At 36.9% G+C, this 19,222-nt stretch overlaps 1 protein-coding gene across 1 annotated transcript in view; it reads left to right on the top strand.

Annotated features, from left to right (window-relative positions):
* Nucleotides 1–13,569, top strand: part of LOC107589570 (kinesin light chain 1-like) — a 32,781-nt gene extending 19,212 nt beyond the window's left edge. The window contains exons 8-12 of the mRNA XM_016278060.1: nucleotides 146–298; nucleotides 508–575; nucleotides 694–802; nucleotides 1,960–2,094; nucleotides 12,214–13,569. Of these exons, the coding sequence (XP_016133546.1) occupies nucleotides 146–298; nucleotides 508–575; nucleotides 694–802; nucleotides 1,960–2,094; nucleotides 12,214–12,348 (600 nt within the window). The 3' untranslated portion in view covers nucleotides 12,349–13,569. The remainder of the gene's footprint in view (nucleotides 1–145; nucleotides 299–507; nucleotides 576–693; nucleotides 803–1,959; nucleotides 2,095–12,213) is intronic.
* Nucleotides 13,570–19,222: the final 5,653 nt, after the last annotated feature.

Below are 19,222 nucleotides of genomic sequence, written 5' to 3'. Positions count from 1 at the left end.
CACACACACACACACACACACACACACACACTAATTGATAGGTAGAGATGTTGGTCAGTTGTGAAGCTCTAACAGAGAGCTCAGTTGTAAGCTAAAAGCTCCCACTGTGTCTGTCAGTAAACTCACTGATCACCTCAGGCACTAGAACACCATCACTCATTATATTGAACTTAATGTGTGTGTGTGTGTGTGTGTGTTTGGGCTTGAACTGATGCTGTTTTTATGTCCTTGGTTTCCCCCTGCAGATGAAAATAAACCCATCTGGATGCATGCAGAGGAGAGAGAAGAACAGAGCAAGGTGAGGACAGGTCAAGGGTCACATGAGAAGAGTAATGAAGTAATTTGCTGGTAATCTGTTAATGTCAGATTAGTGTGTCAGATAAATGTCAGGTAATTGTGGTGAACACAGTAGAAATGATAACTTTTTAACATTGAATATCAGCCTTGCCCAGATGGTGCTTTCAGTGTTTCTGAGATTTTGAGAGTTAAGTGCTTTCTTTGTTTCAGGGCAAGCAGAAGGATGGTTCTCTGTTTGGAGAGTATGGTGGCTGGTACAAGGCCTGTAAAGTAGACAGGTCAGATATTTCCTCATCTGCTGCATACATTGATACAAACATACACATTTGTTTGTGCAGTGTTACCGCTGCAGCATCACAATGAAGTGTTTTTCTGTCTGACTTTTACCGCCTGCAGCCCCACTGTCACAACCACGCTGAAGAATCTCGGAGCTCTCTACAAGAGACAGGGCAAGTTTGAGGCTGCAGAGACTCTGGAGGAGGCGGCTCTGCGCTCTAGAAAGCAGGTCTGTGTGTGTGTGTACGTGTGTGCTCTGTTAGTCAGATGTAAATGGGTCAACTATGAATTGAAATCTGTCACTCAGGATTCAATAGGTTTTTATTAAGGCCTCATAAAGGTTTAGCTAGGCATGTAGCCAGGTGTTTAAAGATTTCTGTAATGCTATTACAGTTAAAGCTCTTCTGGCTGCAATTATGTTTATCAGTCTTTCCCTAATGATAGTCTTCTGGGGGTTCATGATAGAAATGGGTTTTGTCAATGCCAAAACTAATTGTAATTATAATTAATGTATTATTTAATTATTATCATTATTTAATTGTATATATATTTTTATAAAATAAAAGCCTTGATGAGCATAAGAGACTTTTGTGGTCGAAAGTGTGTGTGTGTGTGTGTGTATATATATATATATATATATATATATATATACTTATGCTCATCAAGGCTTTTATTTGATCAAAAATAAAGTAAAAACTGTAATATTGTGAAATCACATTTTTAAAAAACTTTTTTTAATTTTAATATCTTTAAAAATATTGGTGCTCAATTATTAGTAATGGTTCCTATTACTGTGTCAAGATTATTTGATGAATAAAAAGTTTAATGAACAGCATTTTTTTTAATATAATTTTTTGTAACATTATAAAGCTCTTTACTGCCACTTTTTATCAATTAAACCCATCCTTGCTATATAAAAGTTTTTTTTTTAAATTGTACTTACCCCAGAATTTTGAATGGTGGTGCATCATGGTTTCCACAAAAATATGAAGCAGCACAACTATTTTCAACATATTAATAATAATAATAAACATATTATTATATCTTAATTATTCCAAACTTTTGTCCAGCAATATAGTATTTTATTATTATTATTTGTTTGTTTATTATTAAATAAAATGTGTAAAATATGTTACTTTATTTTAAATGTTCAAAATGCCTTTTCTATACAACAAACGTGTGGTGAATATATAGCTTAAAAATGGGACAAAAAGTGCCATATTAATGTCAGAAAAATACTCTGACTCCATATTCTAGAAAATCTTAAAAGTTGCACAGTGTCATTTTCTATAAATAGGTAATTAGATATATAGGTTGTTGAAAAAAGATTGAGTTCAGATCATATTGGTTAATTTTCATTGTGTTGTCTTGTCTCTCTTCCTGCAGGGTCTGGACACGGCACATAAGCAGCGTGTGGCAGAGGTGCTGGGAGACCCTGAAGTACGAGAGAAGCAGCGGAGCCGTGAGAGCCTGACCTCAGACACGGTGAAGTACGAAAGCGGCCCTGACGGAGGAGAGGAAGTGAGTATGAGCGTGGAGTGGAACGGGGTAAGTACAGTACACACCGCCCAGCCCCACACACACTATAATGCCCCATAAGTCTCAGAGTCCTGGCAGGCAGAAATATACAGTGAAAGGATAGTGACATAGGGCAGCTTGTAATTCTGACCAGACAAGACACAATGAAGCCCCTCATGGGCCTCTGAATATATCCACCCCACCTCACATCCATAATTAGATTACATGAAGAATAGTGCATTCGTGTCTGTGCCAGTTACTTAAAACAGGAACATGAATCACTGGAAGCAGATCAAACCTGAAATTAGATGCAGCTAATTATATTGTCTCATTTGATTAGAGGAATATTGATTGGCAACAGTGGCTTGTATGGGGTTTAGTATCAAAAGTATAAAAGTAACCAAAGTCAGTTTAGTACTGTTGTTCTCAGAGACCAACAGTAAGAATGGCATGTGGAAAGACCCTCAAGAAGGCATCTCCAGGCCTGTTTCTGGGGGTCAAATAGTGCTGGATTAGAGTTACTCTTTATACTTTGTGACTCCATACATTGTTGCAGTCATAGTCCTCATGCTGATTGAGTGTCTGATCTGTTTGCCTGTAGAGCTTAATAGTGGCCTGACTTGAAACCCTATTAACCCTTTCAACCCTGAATTAACTACATCCATTCACTGTTGAGATTGTATTGTACATACTGTTATATTGAGTACATACAGTATATTTTATACATACTCATTTATATGTAATATGCTACCAGTTAAACATTTAGAGACACTTGACTGAATTTGTTTGATTTTAAAACCTTTTGATTTAAAGTCGTATGCAGAAATGCTTGAAGTGAATTTTGTAAACACTTTCTTCAGATGTACTTTGATGTTTATTATAATAATGTTATTATATATAATAGTAGCAATAATAATAAGAATTAAATTATTATATTTTTAATATTGTTACATTTAATACATTCTGTTATTAATTAATTATCATTTTGTATTATTATTATTATTATTATAAGAGGTGTATCGAAGCTTTTAAGTGGTAGTGTATTCATAAACACTTTCTATATCCAAAAGTATCAATGTTTGATCATTTTTCAGTTACACAAGTTAATTAATTGTATTTATATGAAATGTGTGTATATGAAAAATCTCTTTAGAGAGTAAAAAATTTAATTACCTGCAGTTTATTCAAAAAAATTGCTAAGCATTATTGAAATACATGCAGTTGCTGTTTTTTGGTAAACATCCTAATATTAACAATTAATTTTGTGCCAAAAACAATCAATTGTTTAAAAATATTCCACAAGTTTAATGAACACTGAATGATCTAAACAGAATTCATTCATTCACTTTTTCTTTGTAGCTGTTCATTAGATGAATATGAACTCATTCTCCACTGTAAGGCAAGTGTTTTGTAGTTGCTGTTTTGACCATCACACCTCTACTGTAGTCTCTCTGCAATTCTGTGTCACAACTTTTATGCTGCCATAGCAACAGTAGCCATAGTGCCAAGACAACCAATCAGCATCCCCCCTGGCGAGATCCCACCCCAACTCAGATTGTGGGAGGCTCCCATCAAGCTGGTTTGGCTGTGACCTCAGTAACCTGAATTTCCCTTTTCTGTCTTTCTTGCTTATACAGTGCCTTGCGAAAGTATTCATACCCCTTCATTTTTTTTCATGTTTTGTTATGTTGCTGCCTTATGTTAAACTGCTTAAATGTACTTTTTTTCCCACATCAATCTACACTTCATACACCATACTGACGAAGCAAAAACAGAATTGTCACAACTTCGTAAATTAATAAAAAATTAAAAAACTGAAATAAGTACATTGCATAACTAAATATTTAGCTGAAGCACCTTTACAGCCTCAAGTCTTTTTTGTTTCATGCGACATTTGCTCATTAGCATTTGGCAATTATCTGCCATTCTTCACCTTTCAAGCTCTGTCAGGTTGGATGGGGGCAGACGCACATTTTCAGGTTTCTCCAGAAATATTTGATTGGGTTTAAGCTCATGCTCTGGCTGGGCCACTCAAGGACATTCACAGAGTTGTCTATAAGCCACTCTTGCTGTGTGTTTAGGTTCATTGTCCTGTTGGAAGGTGAACCTTCTGCCCAGTCTGAGGTTCTGAATGCTCTGGACTGGGTTTTCATTAAGGCTATCTCAATATTTTGGTGCATTGAGCTTTTCTTCTACTCTGATGAGTCCCTCAGTCCCTGTCGCTGAAAAACAGCCCCACAGCATGAGGCTGCTACCAGCACACTTTACTTTTGGGATGGTACTCTGCAGGTGATGAGCCGAGTTGGTTTCCTTCAAACATGATGCTTAGATTTGAGGTTCATCAGACCAGAAAATATTATTTCTCACAGTCTGAGGGTCCTTTAGTTGCTTTTTTGCAAATTCTAAGTGTGTTTTCATGTGTCTTCACTGAGGAGAGGATTGAGTCTTGCCACACCGCCATAAAGCCCAAATCGATGGAGTGTTGCAGTGGTGTTTGTCCTTCTGTAGGTTTTTCCCATCTCCACATATGATCATGGAGCTCAACTAGAGTGACCATCAGGTTCTTGGTCACCACACCAACCAAAGCCCTTCTCCATCAGTTGCTCAATTTGGCCAGGAGGCCAGCTCGAGGAAGAGTCCTGGTTGTTTCAAACTTCTTCCATTAAGGGTAACAGAGACTACATGCTTCTGTGAACCTTCAAAATGAAACATAATCTTTTTCTGAACTCCTCCCCAGATGTGTGGCTTGACGCAAACCTGTTTCTGAGCTCTACAGGCAGTTATTTTAACCTCAGGGCTTGGTTTTTGCTCTGATATGCATTATCAGCTGTTATAGACCTTCTATTAAGATGTGTGTGCCTTTCCAGATCATATCCATTCAATTGAATTTGCCACAGGTTAACTTCACTCCAAGTGTAGTGACATCTACTAGCAATATGAATGCTCCTGAGCTAAATTTCAACTGTCCCAGATAAGGGTATGAATACTTACGCAATGGAATCATTTAAGTTTTTTTTTTTATATAAATTCGCAAAGATGTTAAAAACCTGTTTTTTGCTCTACCATTATGGTGTATGGAGTATAGATTGATGTGGAAAAAAAGTCATTTAAAGCAGTTTAGCATAAGGCAGCAATATAACAAAACGTGAAAAAACTGAAGGGGTATGAATACTTTCGCAAGGCACTGTATGTCCTTGTTTCTTTCTCTCACACACATATGGCTCAGGACTTCACTATATACTCTATTGTTAAGACTGTCTAAATCTTTTGCAAACATGCATTTGTTTATATTACATATACAGGCACTCACATACACACACAGCATATAATATAGCAAATCTCACATTGACGTACATGTTGGGGTCACTCACATGTTGGCGTGGGCTGTGTGTTCTGTACTCCTGGTGTGTGTTTTTTTTTCCCCCTGATTTGTCTTATTGAATGCCTGCTCTAATCCTATTTGTGAATGTGTGTTTGTTTGCACACTTAAAATCTCCTCTTGCTTTCTACCTCTTGCCTGCCCGTTTTCATGCTATTGTCCTCATCTATTCAATCCCTCTCCCAATCAAATCTGAGGTCCATAATGTATCAGCTTTATGATACAACATATGATTAACAAATCAATGGGTCTTCAGGGTTGATAATGTGCCATTTTTAAACCGTGCCCAAGGTTGATGGAATGGGCTCATGGAAAACAGTCTGTGGCTTTGGCCTCTAAATAAAACTACTATGCTCAATTTATTTCGGCTGGCCATTTTCCTCAAAGCAAGCACATGATCCCATGTGTGATCATGGCAGCACAAGATTAGTTTTCTCTTTTGGATCTTTGTTTTTTCCAGCTTTCATTTGCTTTGTTTGTGCCTTTGATAATCGTTTAAGTCTAGCATTGGTTCTTCTGAGGAGTATATTCAGGATGAGCTCATTTTAATACCCATTTACATGTTCCTTCCTGACTTAATAACGTACTATATGCAAATGCAAACACAAATGCAGCAAATTGCTGATGCCTTGAATAAAGGCCGATGCCAAAAACGTTAGCATCTCTCTGGTTCCTTTCGACAAAAAGCGGATCATTTTTTTCGTTCACTTTTGATTGTGGCAGAAAATAAGATCTGTGACCAACAAAAGTTTACAATTCTTTCACGTTTTGTTTAAGGTAATCTTGACAAATAAACACAACTTTTATGAATTTTTAAGCTTAAAATGATATTGCCAGAAGTAAAAAAATAAATGGACTAGACCATGGTCATACAGCTTTAACATCATCATCACTAAGCTTCTGACTACTCTTTATATCTTTATTTAAAATCTTTTATTTAAAAGTTGTAAAGTTGTGCTAGAATTGCTTGCAAGGGTGCAACTATAAACACGAAGATGAGTTTACCTGTTCAGCGTCATGACGTTTAATTTCCCAGACAATCTCTGGAGTCTTATTTCACCACTTGTTAGCAACCATCTTTTTCAAGACACCTAAAAAGATCACAAATGGAATATTATTGATGTGTTTTATGTCATACAGTAAAATGTGAAAATATATTGAGCTCGTGTTGACCACAGACCTCATTTCAGGCATTTAACCAAAAACCCATTTAAAATACCCATTGACTTCAAGGGTTAGTTCACCCCAAAATTAAAATCATTAATTACTCACCCTCATGTCATTGCAAACCTGTAAGACCTTCTTTCATCTTCGGAACACAAATTAAGATATTTTTGATGAAGTTCGAGAGCTTTCTGACCCTCCATAGAGAGCAACGCAACTGAAATATTCAAGGCCCAGAAAGGTAGTAAGGACATCATTAAAATAGTCCATGTGACATCAGTGATTCAACCTTAAATTTATGAAGCTACGAGAATACCTTTTGTGCGCAAATAAAACAAAAATAACGATTTATTCAACGATTTCTTCTCTTCCGGGTCAGTCTCCGCCGCACGTTCACGAGAGTACGACGACGCATGCGTGGGATGCTGCTGAAGCAGGAGCCGGCGTTCTGACGTAGAACATACATGCGCTGCGCCTTGTTTACAAGCAGAGTCTTCATAAACATGTCTGAAGATTTCAACAGAGAGGATGACTTGCCCAGCCTTACTTATTCGAACCAGAATATACAAACAATGAACTAAGACAGATGGACGTTCTACATCAGAACGCCGGCTCCTGCGTCGGCAGCATCACACGCATGCGTCGTACTCTTGTGAATGTGTGTCGAAGACTGACACCGAAAAGAAGAAATCATTGAATAAAGTTGCAAAAAGTATTCTTTTTCATAAAAAGTATTCATAAAATTATGGTTGAGCCACTGATGTCACATGGACTATTTTAACGATGTCTTTACTACCTTTCTGGACCTCGAAAGTTTCAGTTGCGTTGCTGTCTATGGAGGGTCAGAAAGCTCTCGGATTTCACCAAAAATATCTTCATTTGTTTTCCGAAGATGAGCGAAGGTCTTACAGGTTTGGAACGACATAAGGGTGAGTAATTAATGACAGAATTTTCATTTTTGGGTAAACTATGCCTTTCAGGACAATGGAACTGTAAGAGCAAAAACACAAACTAGTTTCTGGGTTTAAAGCTCATTTCTGCAAGTGTTCGAACTGCTGATTTTTGTGGGAATTATTCACTCACATTAAACATTTAACCTCCTCAGCAAGAACTGTTAGTTCACCATCACAGTAGTTGACCTAGAAGAGTAAACTGACTATAGAAGAAGACAGCTTGTTTGCGCTACTGCTATAGCGCCCCTTGTGGCAACTCTGAGAATACAGAGAGAAGAAAAGTGTGTACTAGCACATTTCAGAACCCAGTGACATGAATTCGAGCATTTGTTCATTTGCTTGTGTACAGTATGTTTTAGTCCTTTCTGCCATCCCATCTTTTGTGTTATGCTTCCTATATCTCTTTCTTTTTTCTGTCTCTTTCATTGTTGGAACTTTCAAGTTCAGTCTCCCTAATAATATAACATTTTGTCTCTGTTCCTCTTTCTCTATAACCTCTCTCTCCTCCTTGTGTACTTACTCGGCCTACTCTTGCATCTCTCTCTCTCTCTCTCTCTCTCTCATGTGGTTGGCAGGTGTAACTCCAGATGCCTTGTTGTGGTTGTTGAACTTACCTTCTGCATGACGGACGCCCTCCTCACCCTCCTCTCCAGCTTTGCTGTTTTTCGTCTCCTCTCTCCGAACGGCACCTTTCCTTCTCCTCCTCCTCCTCCTCCTCCTCCTCCTGTGGGCATAAGTGGGCTAAAGCAGGCCCGACCGGCCAAGATCCTTGGCCTTTCCTTCTTGTCACAGCTGAACTAAGTCTCTCTTCTATCTCGCAGCACTATAATAATCTGTCAGTCTGTAATATGTCAGTAGACAGATCTCTTCTTGTCTGTCAGTCTCTTTAACTGTTTTGTCTGTTCATCTGGGATGTAAGCTGCCACTGTGTCTCTGTGTCTCTAATTAACTTCCCGTAGAGCTCCTACTGTATAAAGCTCTCACTCCTAGTAAACACTCTCTGTTTTCCTGCTCAGTTACTCCAGAGGGACTATCCTCTATTTACCTTCCCATCTCTAACACTGACTGGAATTTTCATCTCGGCTATATTGTCTTAATTCAGCTGCTTTGGTGTTTAAGCAATAGATCTCCCAAGAATGAAAATTCTCTCATTATTTCCTCACCCTCATGTTGTTCCAAATCTATTTGCTGTTATTTTTCTCCACTGAACACAAATGGATTTTGACCATATCTGTCAAGCTACCATAAAAAAAAGAGTCAATGACTTGCACTATATTCCAAGTCTGTATAAAAGGTCCATGTAAAGAGAAAATACACATGCACATTTGGAACGACGTGAGGCGATTCTTTAATGGAAGGCAGAACTTGAAAATAAACCGTAGTCAGAGAAGATGTCACATTTAATTTGACATATTAAAAGAAACTCTACTCTGATTAATGTCTGTGCTGTACATTTAACATACATCCTCCATAAAAGCAATGTTCTGGGTTCAAAACAAATTAAACTCAACAGCATTTTTGGCATAATGTCAGTTGCCACAAAATGATTTCATCTCATTCCTCAGATTCTAATTTTTAGAAAAGTAAAAATCATGGTTACAGTAATGCAGCAAAGTTTCAAGCTTCCCGAAAGTTTAAAATCATGTTAAATAAAACCTCATTCAATACAAATTGTGTTTTACTGTGGACTTGTGGCCATACCTTTGAAACGCTATGTATAAATACGTTTTTAAAAGTGTGGCCACAAGTCCAAAGACAAAATAATAGAATGATAGAGGAATGTAGCTTAATTTATATATATGTTTTAAAAGTTTTAATTCAGTTATTATCATGGACTAGTCTTGTGGACTATCTGTAAACGTCTGTAATGTGAAATGGCTTATTCAAGAGCTGTACTAAATAAAAAATAAAATAAACTGAAGGATGAGTTGAAATGATATGCGGTGCAAATTGCCATTATGCCTCAAATGCTGTGAACAGAGCTTCTCTTGTAGTGAAGTTAACATTGGTTTACGCTGCAGGGCCTGTGACACAGTTCTCATTGGTTCCCTTTGATGTCCTGTAGTGCTGGGAGCCATTTGAACTCTGACCTGCTCTGTCTGAAAGTGTGCCCTGTAATGCTATCTCTCACACACTTCATGTACAGTGCATTAATGTGGCATGGTTGTGTTGTTCAGCTTCTGTGTAGACCAAATCTTGCTTTCCACACACTTTTTCAGACATTTCATATTGACCACTATTGTGAGACCATTGTATATAGTAGAACACTAGAAAAGGGAGATGGGTAGATGAGAGGAAAGGGAGGGATGAAATGGGACAACTAGAAGCATGTCTGTAGAATCTGATGCTCTTGTTTTCTTTCTCCTACTAACTTGTTCTCTGGTGTGTTGCTGCATCTTGTGTCTTTCATAACTTCTAATAAAACTGACTGCTCACCACAGCCTTTGCCTGTGTGCTCTTTCTCTTCATCTGTTTTTGAATGTGTGTGTGTGTGTGTGTGTGTGTTTTCTGGTGAAATACTGAAGCCTGGTGAGTTAAATGTGTTGTGGCTGACTGCTGTAACAGCTTGTCTTTTTAATGGAGGTGTTGGTCATAATTTTTCTGGGTCGGTGTGCATCTTCTTCAACCCTCTCCTTCCTTCCCCCTCCATCAAACCCCTCCTCGCTTTTCCAAGCCCCTGGATGAATAGCCAGGCTCAGGGGTCAAAGGTGAGAGGTTGCAGCAGAAGAGACTGCAGCAGAGCAGACTGTAGTCAAGACCGGAGTATGGGAGACCTACAGGATATTCCAGGGTTCATACGATCACGGGAAATTTTCAAATCTAGGAATTTCAAATCATTTTTAAAATTTGGATTTTACATTTTCAATTTCTGTAGTGAATATAAATCTTTCTAGTTATGCTCAGCTCATCAAATGTTTCATTAGCTAGAATTTGCTGTTTTGTGAGTGCAGTCTCTATACAGTTGAATATTTTTTCAATTAATTATTTAATAATTTGTAATCATTCGTATGCAGTAATCAGGAGTGACTGGAAAAGTAATAGTGGCATTAAGAAATGGTAAAAATATATTTTTTCTTTAAAATATATGTTTGCAATAATTTATGAAAAAGCCTTAAATTTGAACAAAATCTGATTTTTGTTCTGCATTTAAATTTGTTAAAAGAAAATTTCTTAAAGTTGTGAATGAAGATAAATGAGGACTCTATTTATTCTTTCTAGGGGAAAAAAGAAAATGGCGAAAATGTAGCTGTGGTCGTCTTTAAGCAGTATTTAAAGAGATTCAGAAATGAGGGTTTTAGCTAAATTAATTTATTAGTTTATATAAATGTTTTATTTTTTGTAATTTTGTTAGGCTTTGGAAGCTATTTGTGATGAAAGGTTAAATGGTTCATAACATTGTGGTAGAAATAACCTTAAAGGGATAGTTCACCCTTAAATTAAAATTGTCATATACTCACCCTCATATTGTTCCAAACCTATAAGACTTTACTTCATCGTCGGGACACAGATTTTTTATTATGCTCTTACTATTTTTGTCTGTCTGTTGAAAGTCCAAGCAACCAAAATTTTCAAGCTTCAAAAAGATCATAAACATTTTGTCAAGTACTCCATATGACTCAAGTGGCTTAATCCAAGTCTTCTGAATTGCTTCATATGTTCATCATATAACTATGTGACTTATGGGTTATATTAAAGTCCCCCTGTAGTCAAATATTTTATCCCTTAAAACTTATCTTTGATCATCAAAATTACATATTTACAATGTTTTTTCTTGTGAAAATAATTTTCTCATGCCTTAAAATAGCTCGAAAGTAACTCTACACCCTTGCCTCATTTACTATACGCTGATCTATGAATATGCAAATTAGTCCCGCCTCCACTCAGTCACACCAGCCAGCGCCTCTTGATCCACTGTACTGTAGTAAACGCAAAACAATGGCATACATGGATATTGACTGATAAAACTATGTTTTTACTAGCGGACAACTAGAGTGAATACTGTAACATTCGTTAAAGTTACTTACTTGCCGATGTTGTGCCCTAAAATGCCTTGAAGACTCGAATGCAGCCGTTTGTGATTGTTAATTTGCGCCTGCGAGCATACGCAGGAGGGTGGGTGGGTCTGACTCCGGGCTACTTTTACACTATTGCCGTGGGTTATAATGCAAGTTAGCGGTTCTAAATTCACATTAAACCACAGCTTCATGGGTTTTTTGCTTTGATTTATTTTTGGTTTTGTGCTGGTATTGGTATATTTTGCATGCTAGTGATAGGAATCGATCCCTTGACGTTATTGGTTTGTGACGTAGAAAACCGAGGGCTGTTTCAAACCGTATTTCTGGGTCAGCCTTTGGGGAACTACAGTTTTAAGGAGAAAATACACAGCAATGGTGTTGATTAATAGATTGGCACATGGTTTGTCTAAAAGCATATTAAAAACATTTTGGGTGAACTGTCCCTTTAAATCTAACACAACTGAGGACCATATTTACAGATCAGGTAAGGTGATCATTGCGCTTGGGTGTGTTTAATGAGTATGTGCCAGTGGACTGTGCCCTTTTTCACTAATGTGCAGTATGTAAATGAGGATATGTGGTTTTGATGCTGTAGCTTTTCTGTTCGCAGGACGGCTCGGGCTCGCTGAAGCGCAGCGGTTCCTTTAGTAAACTGCGGGCCTCTATCCGGCGCAGCAGTGAGAAACTGGTCCGCAAGCTCAAAGGAGGCGGCTTACGAGAAAATGAACCCAAAAATCCGGGGTAACTATCACCACTTCCCTCCCTATTCTGAGACCAAACCTCCCCTTCCCAATATCCCAAAACATTCCCACTGCGGACTAAACAATGACTGGCAGGCGTGCATGACACTGTGACATTAAACCTCAAACACAAAACACACTGGAATAGCAGACTGACTTGCTATGGTTTAAAAACGGGGAAAGGGAAATGCTCAGTCAGGCTTTTGGGAAGACGGTGTTAAAATTTTTCGATATGAGTTTTAACTAAACTCTGCAGTGTTGATCTCAAGGAGCAGGATTGAGCACCTGAGTTTAGGATCCCAGAGGGACAAAATTATCTGTATCAATATGTATCACCAGATCTCTGTCTGGAATGATGTCAGTAGACTTTCTAAAAATAATTTAAAGGGTCATTGGGAGTCGTAGACTGTAAATATGGAAAGGCTGAAGTGAATTAAGGTGAATGTCCTAATCTGGATTACTCTTAACACTGGATGACACCAAAAAAAAAAAAAGAATGCTTTTCCCTTCCTCAAAACAGTTTTTAAAATGGATTTATAGAATTCTCTCTTTAATATGAGGGAGGCAGGAGGTTTACTACTTGGAGATGGGATTTTGCACACTGGGATGACGTTATATTGAAGGAAAGTCCTCTGCCGGTATATGCAAAGTCTCTTTCTCTTTCACCCAATTTTAAGTGGATGAAGGAATTTTCTTGCTTTATTAACTGGACTGTATTTTTTGCACATGTACAAACCTGTGTAACCCTGAATTGACATCTAACGTGACGGGTGACATTATGATGGAGTGTGTTGAGCTCAAATCACTTGTGTCTGTTACTGGGGTTCCTGTAGCATCTGATTTGCCAGATGTGACTAACTTTCTCTCCTTACCCTGTAAAATGCAATTTATGTTTTTATTTATTCCTTGCATTTTAACTTTATTTTCTGGTGAGTGTTATTATGATTACTTTATCTTTTATGCCTTTTTGCTTGGTGACTTTTCTCGATGCCTTTTCATGTCTGCTTGGATCTGTTTTTTATTTGAGGACTTATATTTCTCTGTGCTGTGTTGTACATGTGTTTTATTTTGAATAAACATTTCCATGCAAATTTGCTGTCTGCTGCATGCCTGTTTCCTCCATTTTCTGTCTTGTGGTCTCATTTGCTGTGTTACCCTTTTTTTTAACCTCTTCTCATCTTCTTATATGTTGTGTCTACCAACTCCCTGGCAGATATCTCCTTTTTATTGTTGAATGAAACATTTCCACAGTTATTAACATTGTAAATGTAGCCATTTTTTTAAAGGAACGTATATTTGTAACACTATACTTTGGGTAATATTACCGTGGCAGTGTATTGGGCACCTTTCTCTTTTCTGACATATTTTTTAAATTGTTTTTTTCTTTTCTTTTCTTTTTTCGGAAAACCATAGCTTGCTATTGTGTGTATAGATATATATATTCCCTATTTGAGCAAATAGGAAGACAAAACATATTTATTGTAGTCCCCTGTTCACCACTATAGATGTTTAGCTAATTATGACGACAACTGCTTCTGAAAAACCTGGAAATATGAAAATGGTCCATTGCAGATCCTGTTTGGCGTCTATTTAGTCTATATGATTTTGTGCAGTGTAATAAAAACAAAATAATTTTTTGGCCCTAAAGGAATAGTTAACCCAGAAATTAAGGTTCTGTCATTACATACTCACCCTCACGTCTTTTCAAACATTAATGATTTTAACACCTGTCAAGCTCCAAAAAGGACAAGAAAACAGCATAACGGAACCCTAAAAGTGGTCCAAACGACTAGTACAATGGTTTTGTGTGAGGAACAGACTGAAAGTGAGGCCATTATATTTTTGAGAGATGCAAAAGTAAGAGACTTTTTGTAAAAAAAATAAATAAAAAGAATATTACATTCATATTCAATCTAGCATGTCACGTTCAGTTACAATATATCTGAAAACCAATGGCATTTTGGCATCAACGATGTCAAGACATGTAATACATTTACATGCCATTTATTAATTTGTTTGTGAAAAATAGAAGTGTACGGGCTTGAAACAGCATGAGGGTGAGTACCAACAGACCCTTTTTACATAATAAGTGAAACATCAGAGGACTGAATCGAAATATTTTAGCAGTATTGTTATCACTGTTTATTTAAACAGATTTTTTTCGTTCTGTATGAAAATATTTATCTGTGAGTAATGAGGGAAGTGTCAAAAACTAAATGGTGGATGACTAACGTAACACAGTATGTCAGTGCATGCGTTTCCACTGTGGTGTTTCTGTCTCAGTTCACATTGTAAGGTAACATCATTGAGTGAAATTTGCATTAACATGTTTTAACCCACACATTCCCATCCCACAAACCCCACCGTGACCCCTCACCCCTGGCCTTTGACCTAACTGACGTGCTTGCATGTGGCTCTCTCGGATGCAGTATGAAGAGGGCCAGCTCTCTTGGAGTTCTCAACGAGCCGGATAAACCTGTGGGTGAACTCAATGTAAGACCACATCCTTCACTGCTCTCTTTCCTTCTCTCATCTGACCGCTTTCTCTTCAGTTTTTCACCCAATCTGTTCTTGCTATGTCTCCATCTTGAATATATTTGTTCCTTTCTGTCTCTCTCAGTACCTCCTGTTCTCCGTTTTGTTTTTCTGGCCTATCTATCTGGCACCTTTCAGTCTCATACTCTTTCTTTTTGGGGGCATCTGTAATCAACACACCCACAGCTCCATCATTACCATATTATCACATGTTAATGAAAGTGTGAGATCTTACAGCGGTCACAGAATAACACGATTGTTTGATCAAATCCTTCGTAACCATTGATGGTCTTGGGTTATATAATAAACATCATGTTAGGAAACAATCCTAAAGTTGAGCTATAGTGCATTGTTCAGTGTGTTTATAATATCTAAAGAGAAATGTATAGTCATCTCAATACTATTTCAAATTAGATTTTTCTGATTGTTCAGTTTTTTTAACTAAATCTTTAAGGACACTATGTAATAAAAATGTCCACATCTAAATGCTAACATACTCCTAAAAGTTTTCTAACATTTTAGCAGTTAAAACGTACAATCTTTTTTTTTTTGGTCCAGTTTTTTTATTTATTTATCTCAATTAAATGCTTGACAAAATTGTCATGTTTTTTTTTTGTACCATTTTCCCTCTTTGTGACTTAATATTCTGCTATTGACGACTTTAATGTTGTTTATACCTTGAGTTACACTAGAGGACCATGATGCTAAAGTACTGATTCAAGCAAACTTATTCCCTTGATAAAAAGAGAACTGCACCGTGTTTACGAAGTTCTATGTTTACATGAGTGATGGTTCAATGATGCACATTTTTTTTATTGCTTTTGAGAAGTGGGAGGGGATCTGGTTTGTAACGAAAGAAATAGGAAAATTCCTCCCTCGTGGTAAAAAGGAAATAATTTAAAGTGGTTTACGCTGCCATGGAGATCTATACGTTCAGAATGTGGATTAAATCTCAGGACTGAAAGAACAGATTGATTATGCAAAGTAACGCAGCACTTTGAACAGTTTGATAGGATAATGTTACACTATCAACCCTTTGCATGTTACAGAACTAAATTGAGATATTTACCTCAGTTTTTATTGGTTACGTTTGGTTTATAGATTGGCTTTCGGTTGATGGACTGGTTTCACCTCTCACACCAGCTCCAGCACTAAAAGATTTGCTAATGAGGTCTATAAACTTAATATTACAAGTTTTCATGAACAATAACAACAGCAAGCCTTTTTCTCTCTGTTATTTATGAGGTAAAGCAATGCTATTATCTCAAATGGAGTTATAAGTACTGCTACTCCAGATTAAAATGCACTGGAACATGAATTCTGCCCCCAGATGTTTAACTACAGTACCCGTTTGAAAGCGGTGTGCCTTGTGAGTGCCTCAGGCAGATTCTTACAAATGAATGTGGAAGTTATTGATTTTGAGTGTGACAGCAGAACAGTTTTAGCTCTGTAAGGTCAAATGTCGGTCATGGTTTTACAAAGTAATTATTAATTTTTAATACTGCGGTCAAATAAATGCCCAATATATGTCAGTGTATCGTCATGGATTTATGCTAATATAGTGCACTGCTCAACTGACTTTCTTGACTTTCTACTTTCTTTGTTCTCCATATCCATGTAACACTTTCTCTGGGTGTAATATATGACTGCCTCATGCAGTAATTCATTCATCTTGTGTGTGTATAAGTGTTTTCTCTGTAAAACGCATGGTAATGCTCTGCATTGTGACGATGTGCAATAGTGTAGCTGATTTTGATCTCACATGCAGTGTTTTACTGACAAAAGCTGGAATATCTGCTTGGCTTCGGTTATCTTTGTACTCTAAACGAATAAATATATAATTTACATTTTTATACATAGAGCATCCACTTGTTTTATGTCACTAATTTCAGCTTTGTTACACACTTGTGGGACTAAATGTGCCCTTCACATGTTCTAAATTTATTTTCAGATGGTTTATATTCTGCGTTTTTTTTTTACTGTTGATCAGTTTGTGTTATATTTAGTCATTGCTGTTTTTTTGTTTTTTTTAAACAGGGTTACTGATGTGGCACTCGCAAAATATACTCTCAAAGGTTCCAATTAAACTTACCAAAAGGCAATATAGCATTCAAAATTAAGGACAAACCTGTGTGTAGTATGTTACAGCGGGGACTGTTGTGACCTGTATGAAATAACCCTGACATATTTATTTTTGTGTTTGTTGATGTTGCATTTCTACTGTCTGTCTCCGTCTTCTACCATTTGTTGTCATAATGTTTTGTATCATGTTGTACGTGTGTATATTTGTGTGTATTCTGAACTTCGCACTGGACTCATGTATCTTCCACTTTCTCAGGCTGCCGCTGTGCTGGCCACACTTCATTTACTGCCATGTTTGTTTTGATGTGTGTTGCTCTGAATATGGTATGGTAAACTTGAATAAAGACAACAGAAGTACTCTACTACTGTAAGATTTTCTGGATTCTAGTTCTCCCTGTTGGCAAGATCACCCAAAAATTAAAATTAGTTACTCACTCTCAGGCCGTCCAAGATGTAGATGAGTTTCTTCATCAGAACAGATTTGGGGAAATGTATCATTACAACACTTGCTCACCAATGGATCCTCTGCAGTGCATGGGTGCCGTCAGAATGAGAGTCCAAAAGCTGATAAAAACATCACAATAATATGCAAGTAAACCACTTGCAAATCTGCGGGTCCGGATGGCTTTAGTGCCGAATTCTATAAAAAAATTCAGGAATAATCTTTTACCTATAATTCAAAGATTGATTAAAAGTGCAACAACACAAAATAAATTTCCACCAACAATGTATGAAGCGAGTATAGTATTAATTCCAAAACCGGGGCGGGACAAGCTGCAGATGTCTTCCTATCGCCCGATCTCTCTCATTTCCACTGAATCTAAGATTATAACTAAAATTCTTGCGAATAGATTGAAAAAGTACATCTGTTCTATAATTCATCAGGACCAGACTGGTTTTATGCCAAAGAGACATATATATTTTAATTTGAGACGGCTCTTTAACATAATTTATAACAAGAAAAACATAAAGACATGTGTTATCTCATTAGATGCTCAACGTGCCTTCGACCAATTAGAGTGGAAATACATGATTGCTGTTCTAAAGAAATTTGGATTCGGTTCAGAATTTATTAAATGGATTGAAATAATTTATGCACATCCAGTAGCTTCTGTTATTACCAACCAAAATATTTCAAATCCATTTCAGTTATCTCGAGGTACACGTCAGGGATGCCCTTTGTCTCCTTTTTTGTTCGATATCTCAATGGAACCATTAGCAGCCAGTATCAGACACCATCCTAACATAGCGCCTATAGTGATAGAGGGCAGACCCCAACATCTTTCGTTGTATGCGGATGATATTCTCCTGTATGTTTCCAACCCTGAAATGTCTATTCCACCATTACTTGAGCTTATTGAAAAATTTGGCAGTCTTTCTGGATTCACAATAAATTGGGAAAAAAGTGAATTAATGCCAGTCTCTGATGATTTAGATAAAAAAATATTTATCTAGCACCAAATTTAAAATAGCAAATCTCTCCTTTAAATATTTGGGTGTAATAATCACTAAAAAACCTGAAATGTTATTAAAATTAAACTGGAAAAAGAAAATTGATCAGCTTAAAGATGATATCATTTTTTGGAAGACACTCCCTATGTCCATGGTAGGCAGGATTAACGCTATAAAAATGGTGGTACTTCCAAGATTTTTGTATATATTTCAATCTATTCCTTTCTTTATTCCCCTTAATTATTTTAAACAGCTAGAATCTATTATAAGCAGCTTCATTTGGGACAACAAGATCGCTAGGATTAACAAGAAACATCTAAACAAATCTAAAGATCAAGGAGGGTTTGGGCTTCCCAATTTTAAATATTATTATTGGGCTGCTAACTTAAATACTTTAGCATGGTGGAGGAAGATTGGTTCAGTGGAGTTAGGTGACAAGCCAGAATGGTTAGCAATTGAAGAAGCTTCTTGTTACAAGACTTCATTAACAGCTCTGCTTAACAGTCCCGTCAAAATTGAAGTCAAAAATATAAATGGTAACACAGTTATTTCAAACCTAATTAAAGTATGGAAACAAATCAAGGTATATTTGAAAATTCCAGATTTATATTTAGATACCCCAATCTGTAATAATCATGCTTTTCCTCCGGGGTTACATGATAAGATCTTTTTTCAATGGAAACATATGGGTATAGTAACAATACAAGATCTTTATAGGGAAGGTACATTTAGTTCTTTTGAACAACTAAAACAACGCTATGCTCTTGTTCCTGCTCATTTTTTCCGTTATTTGCAAGTCAGAGACTTTGT

Source organism: Sinocyclocheilus grahami, unplaced genomic scaffold (assembly GCF_001515645.1).
Source record: "Sinocyclocheilus grahami isolate Dianchi unplaced genomic scaffold, SAMN03320097.WGS_v1.1 scaffold117.1, whole genome shotgun sequence".
Taxonomy (NCBI): Eukaryota; Metazoa; Chordata; class Actinopteri; order Cypriniformes; family Cyprinidae; genus Sinocyclocheilus; species Sinocyclocheilus grahami.
Note: the sequence above shows the minus strand (reverse complement) of the source record. Positions and strands in the feature narration are given on the sequence as shown.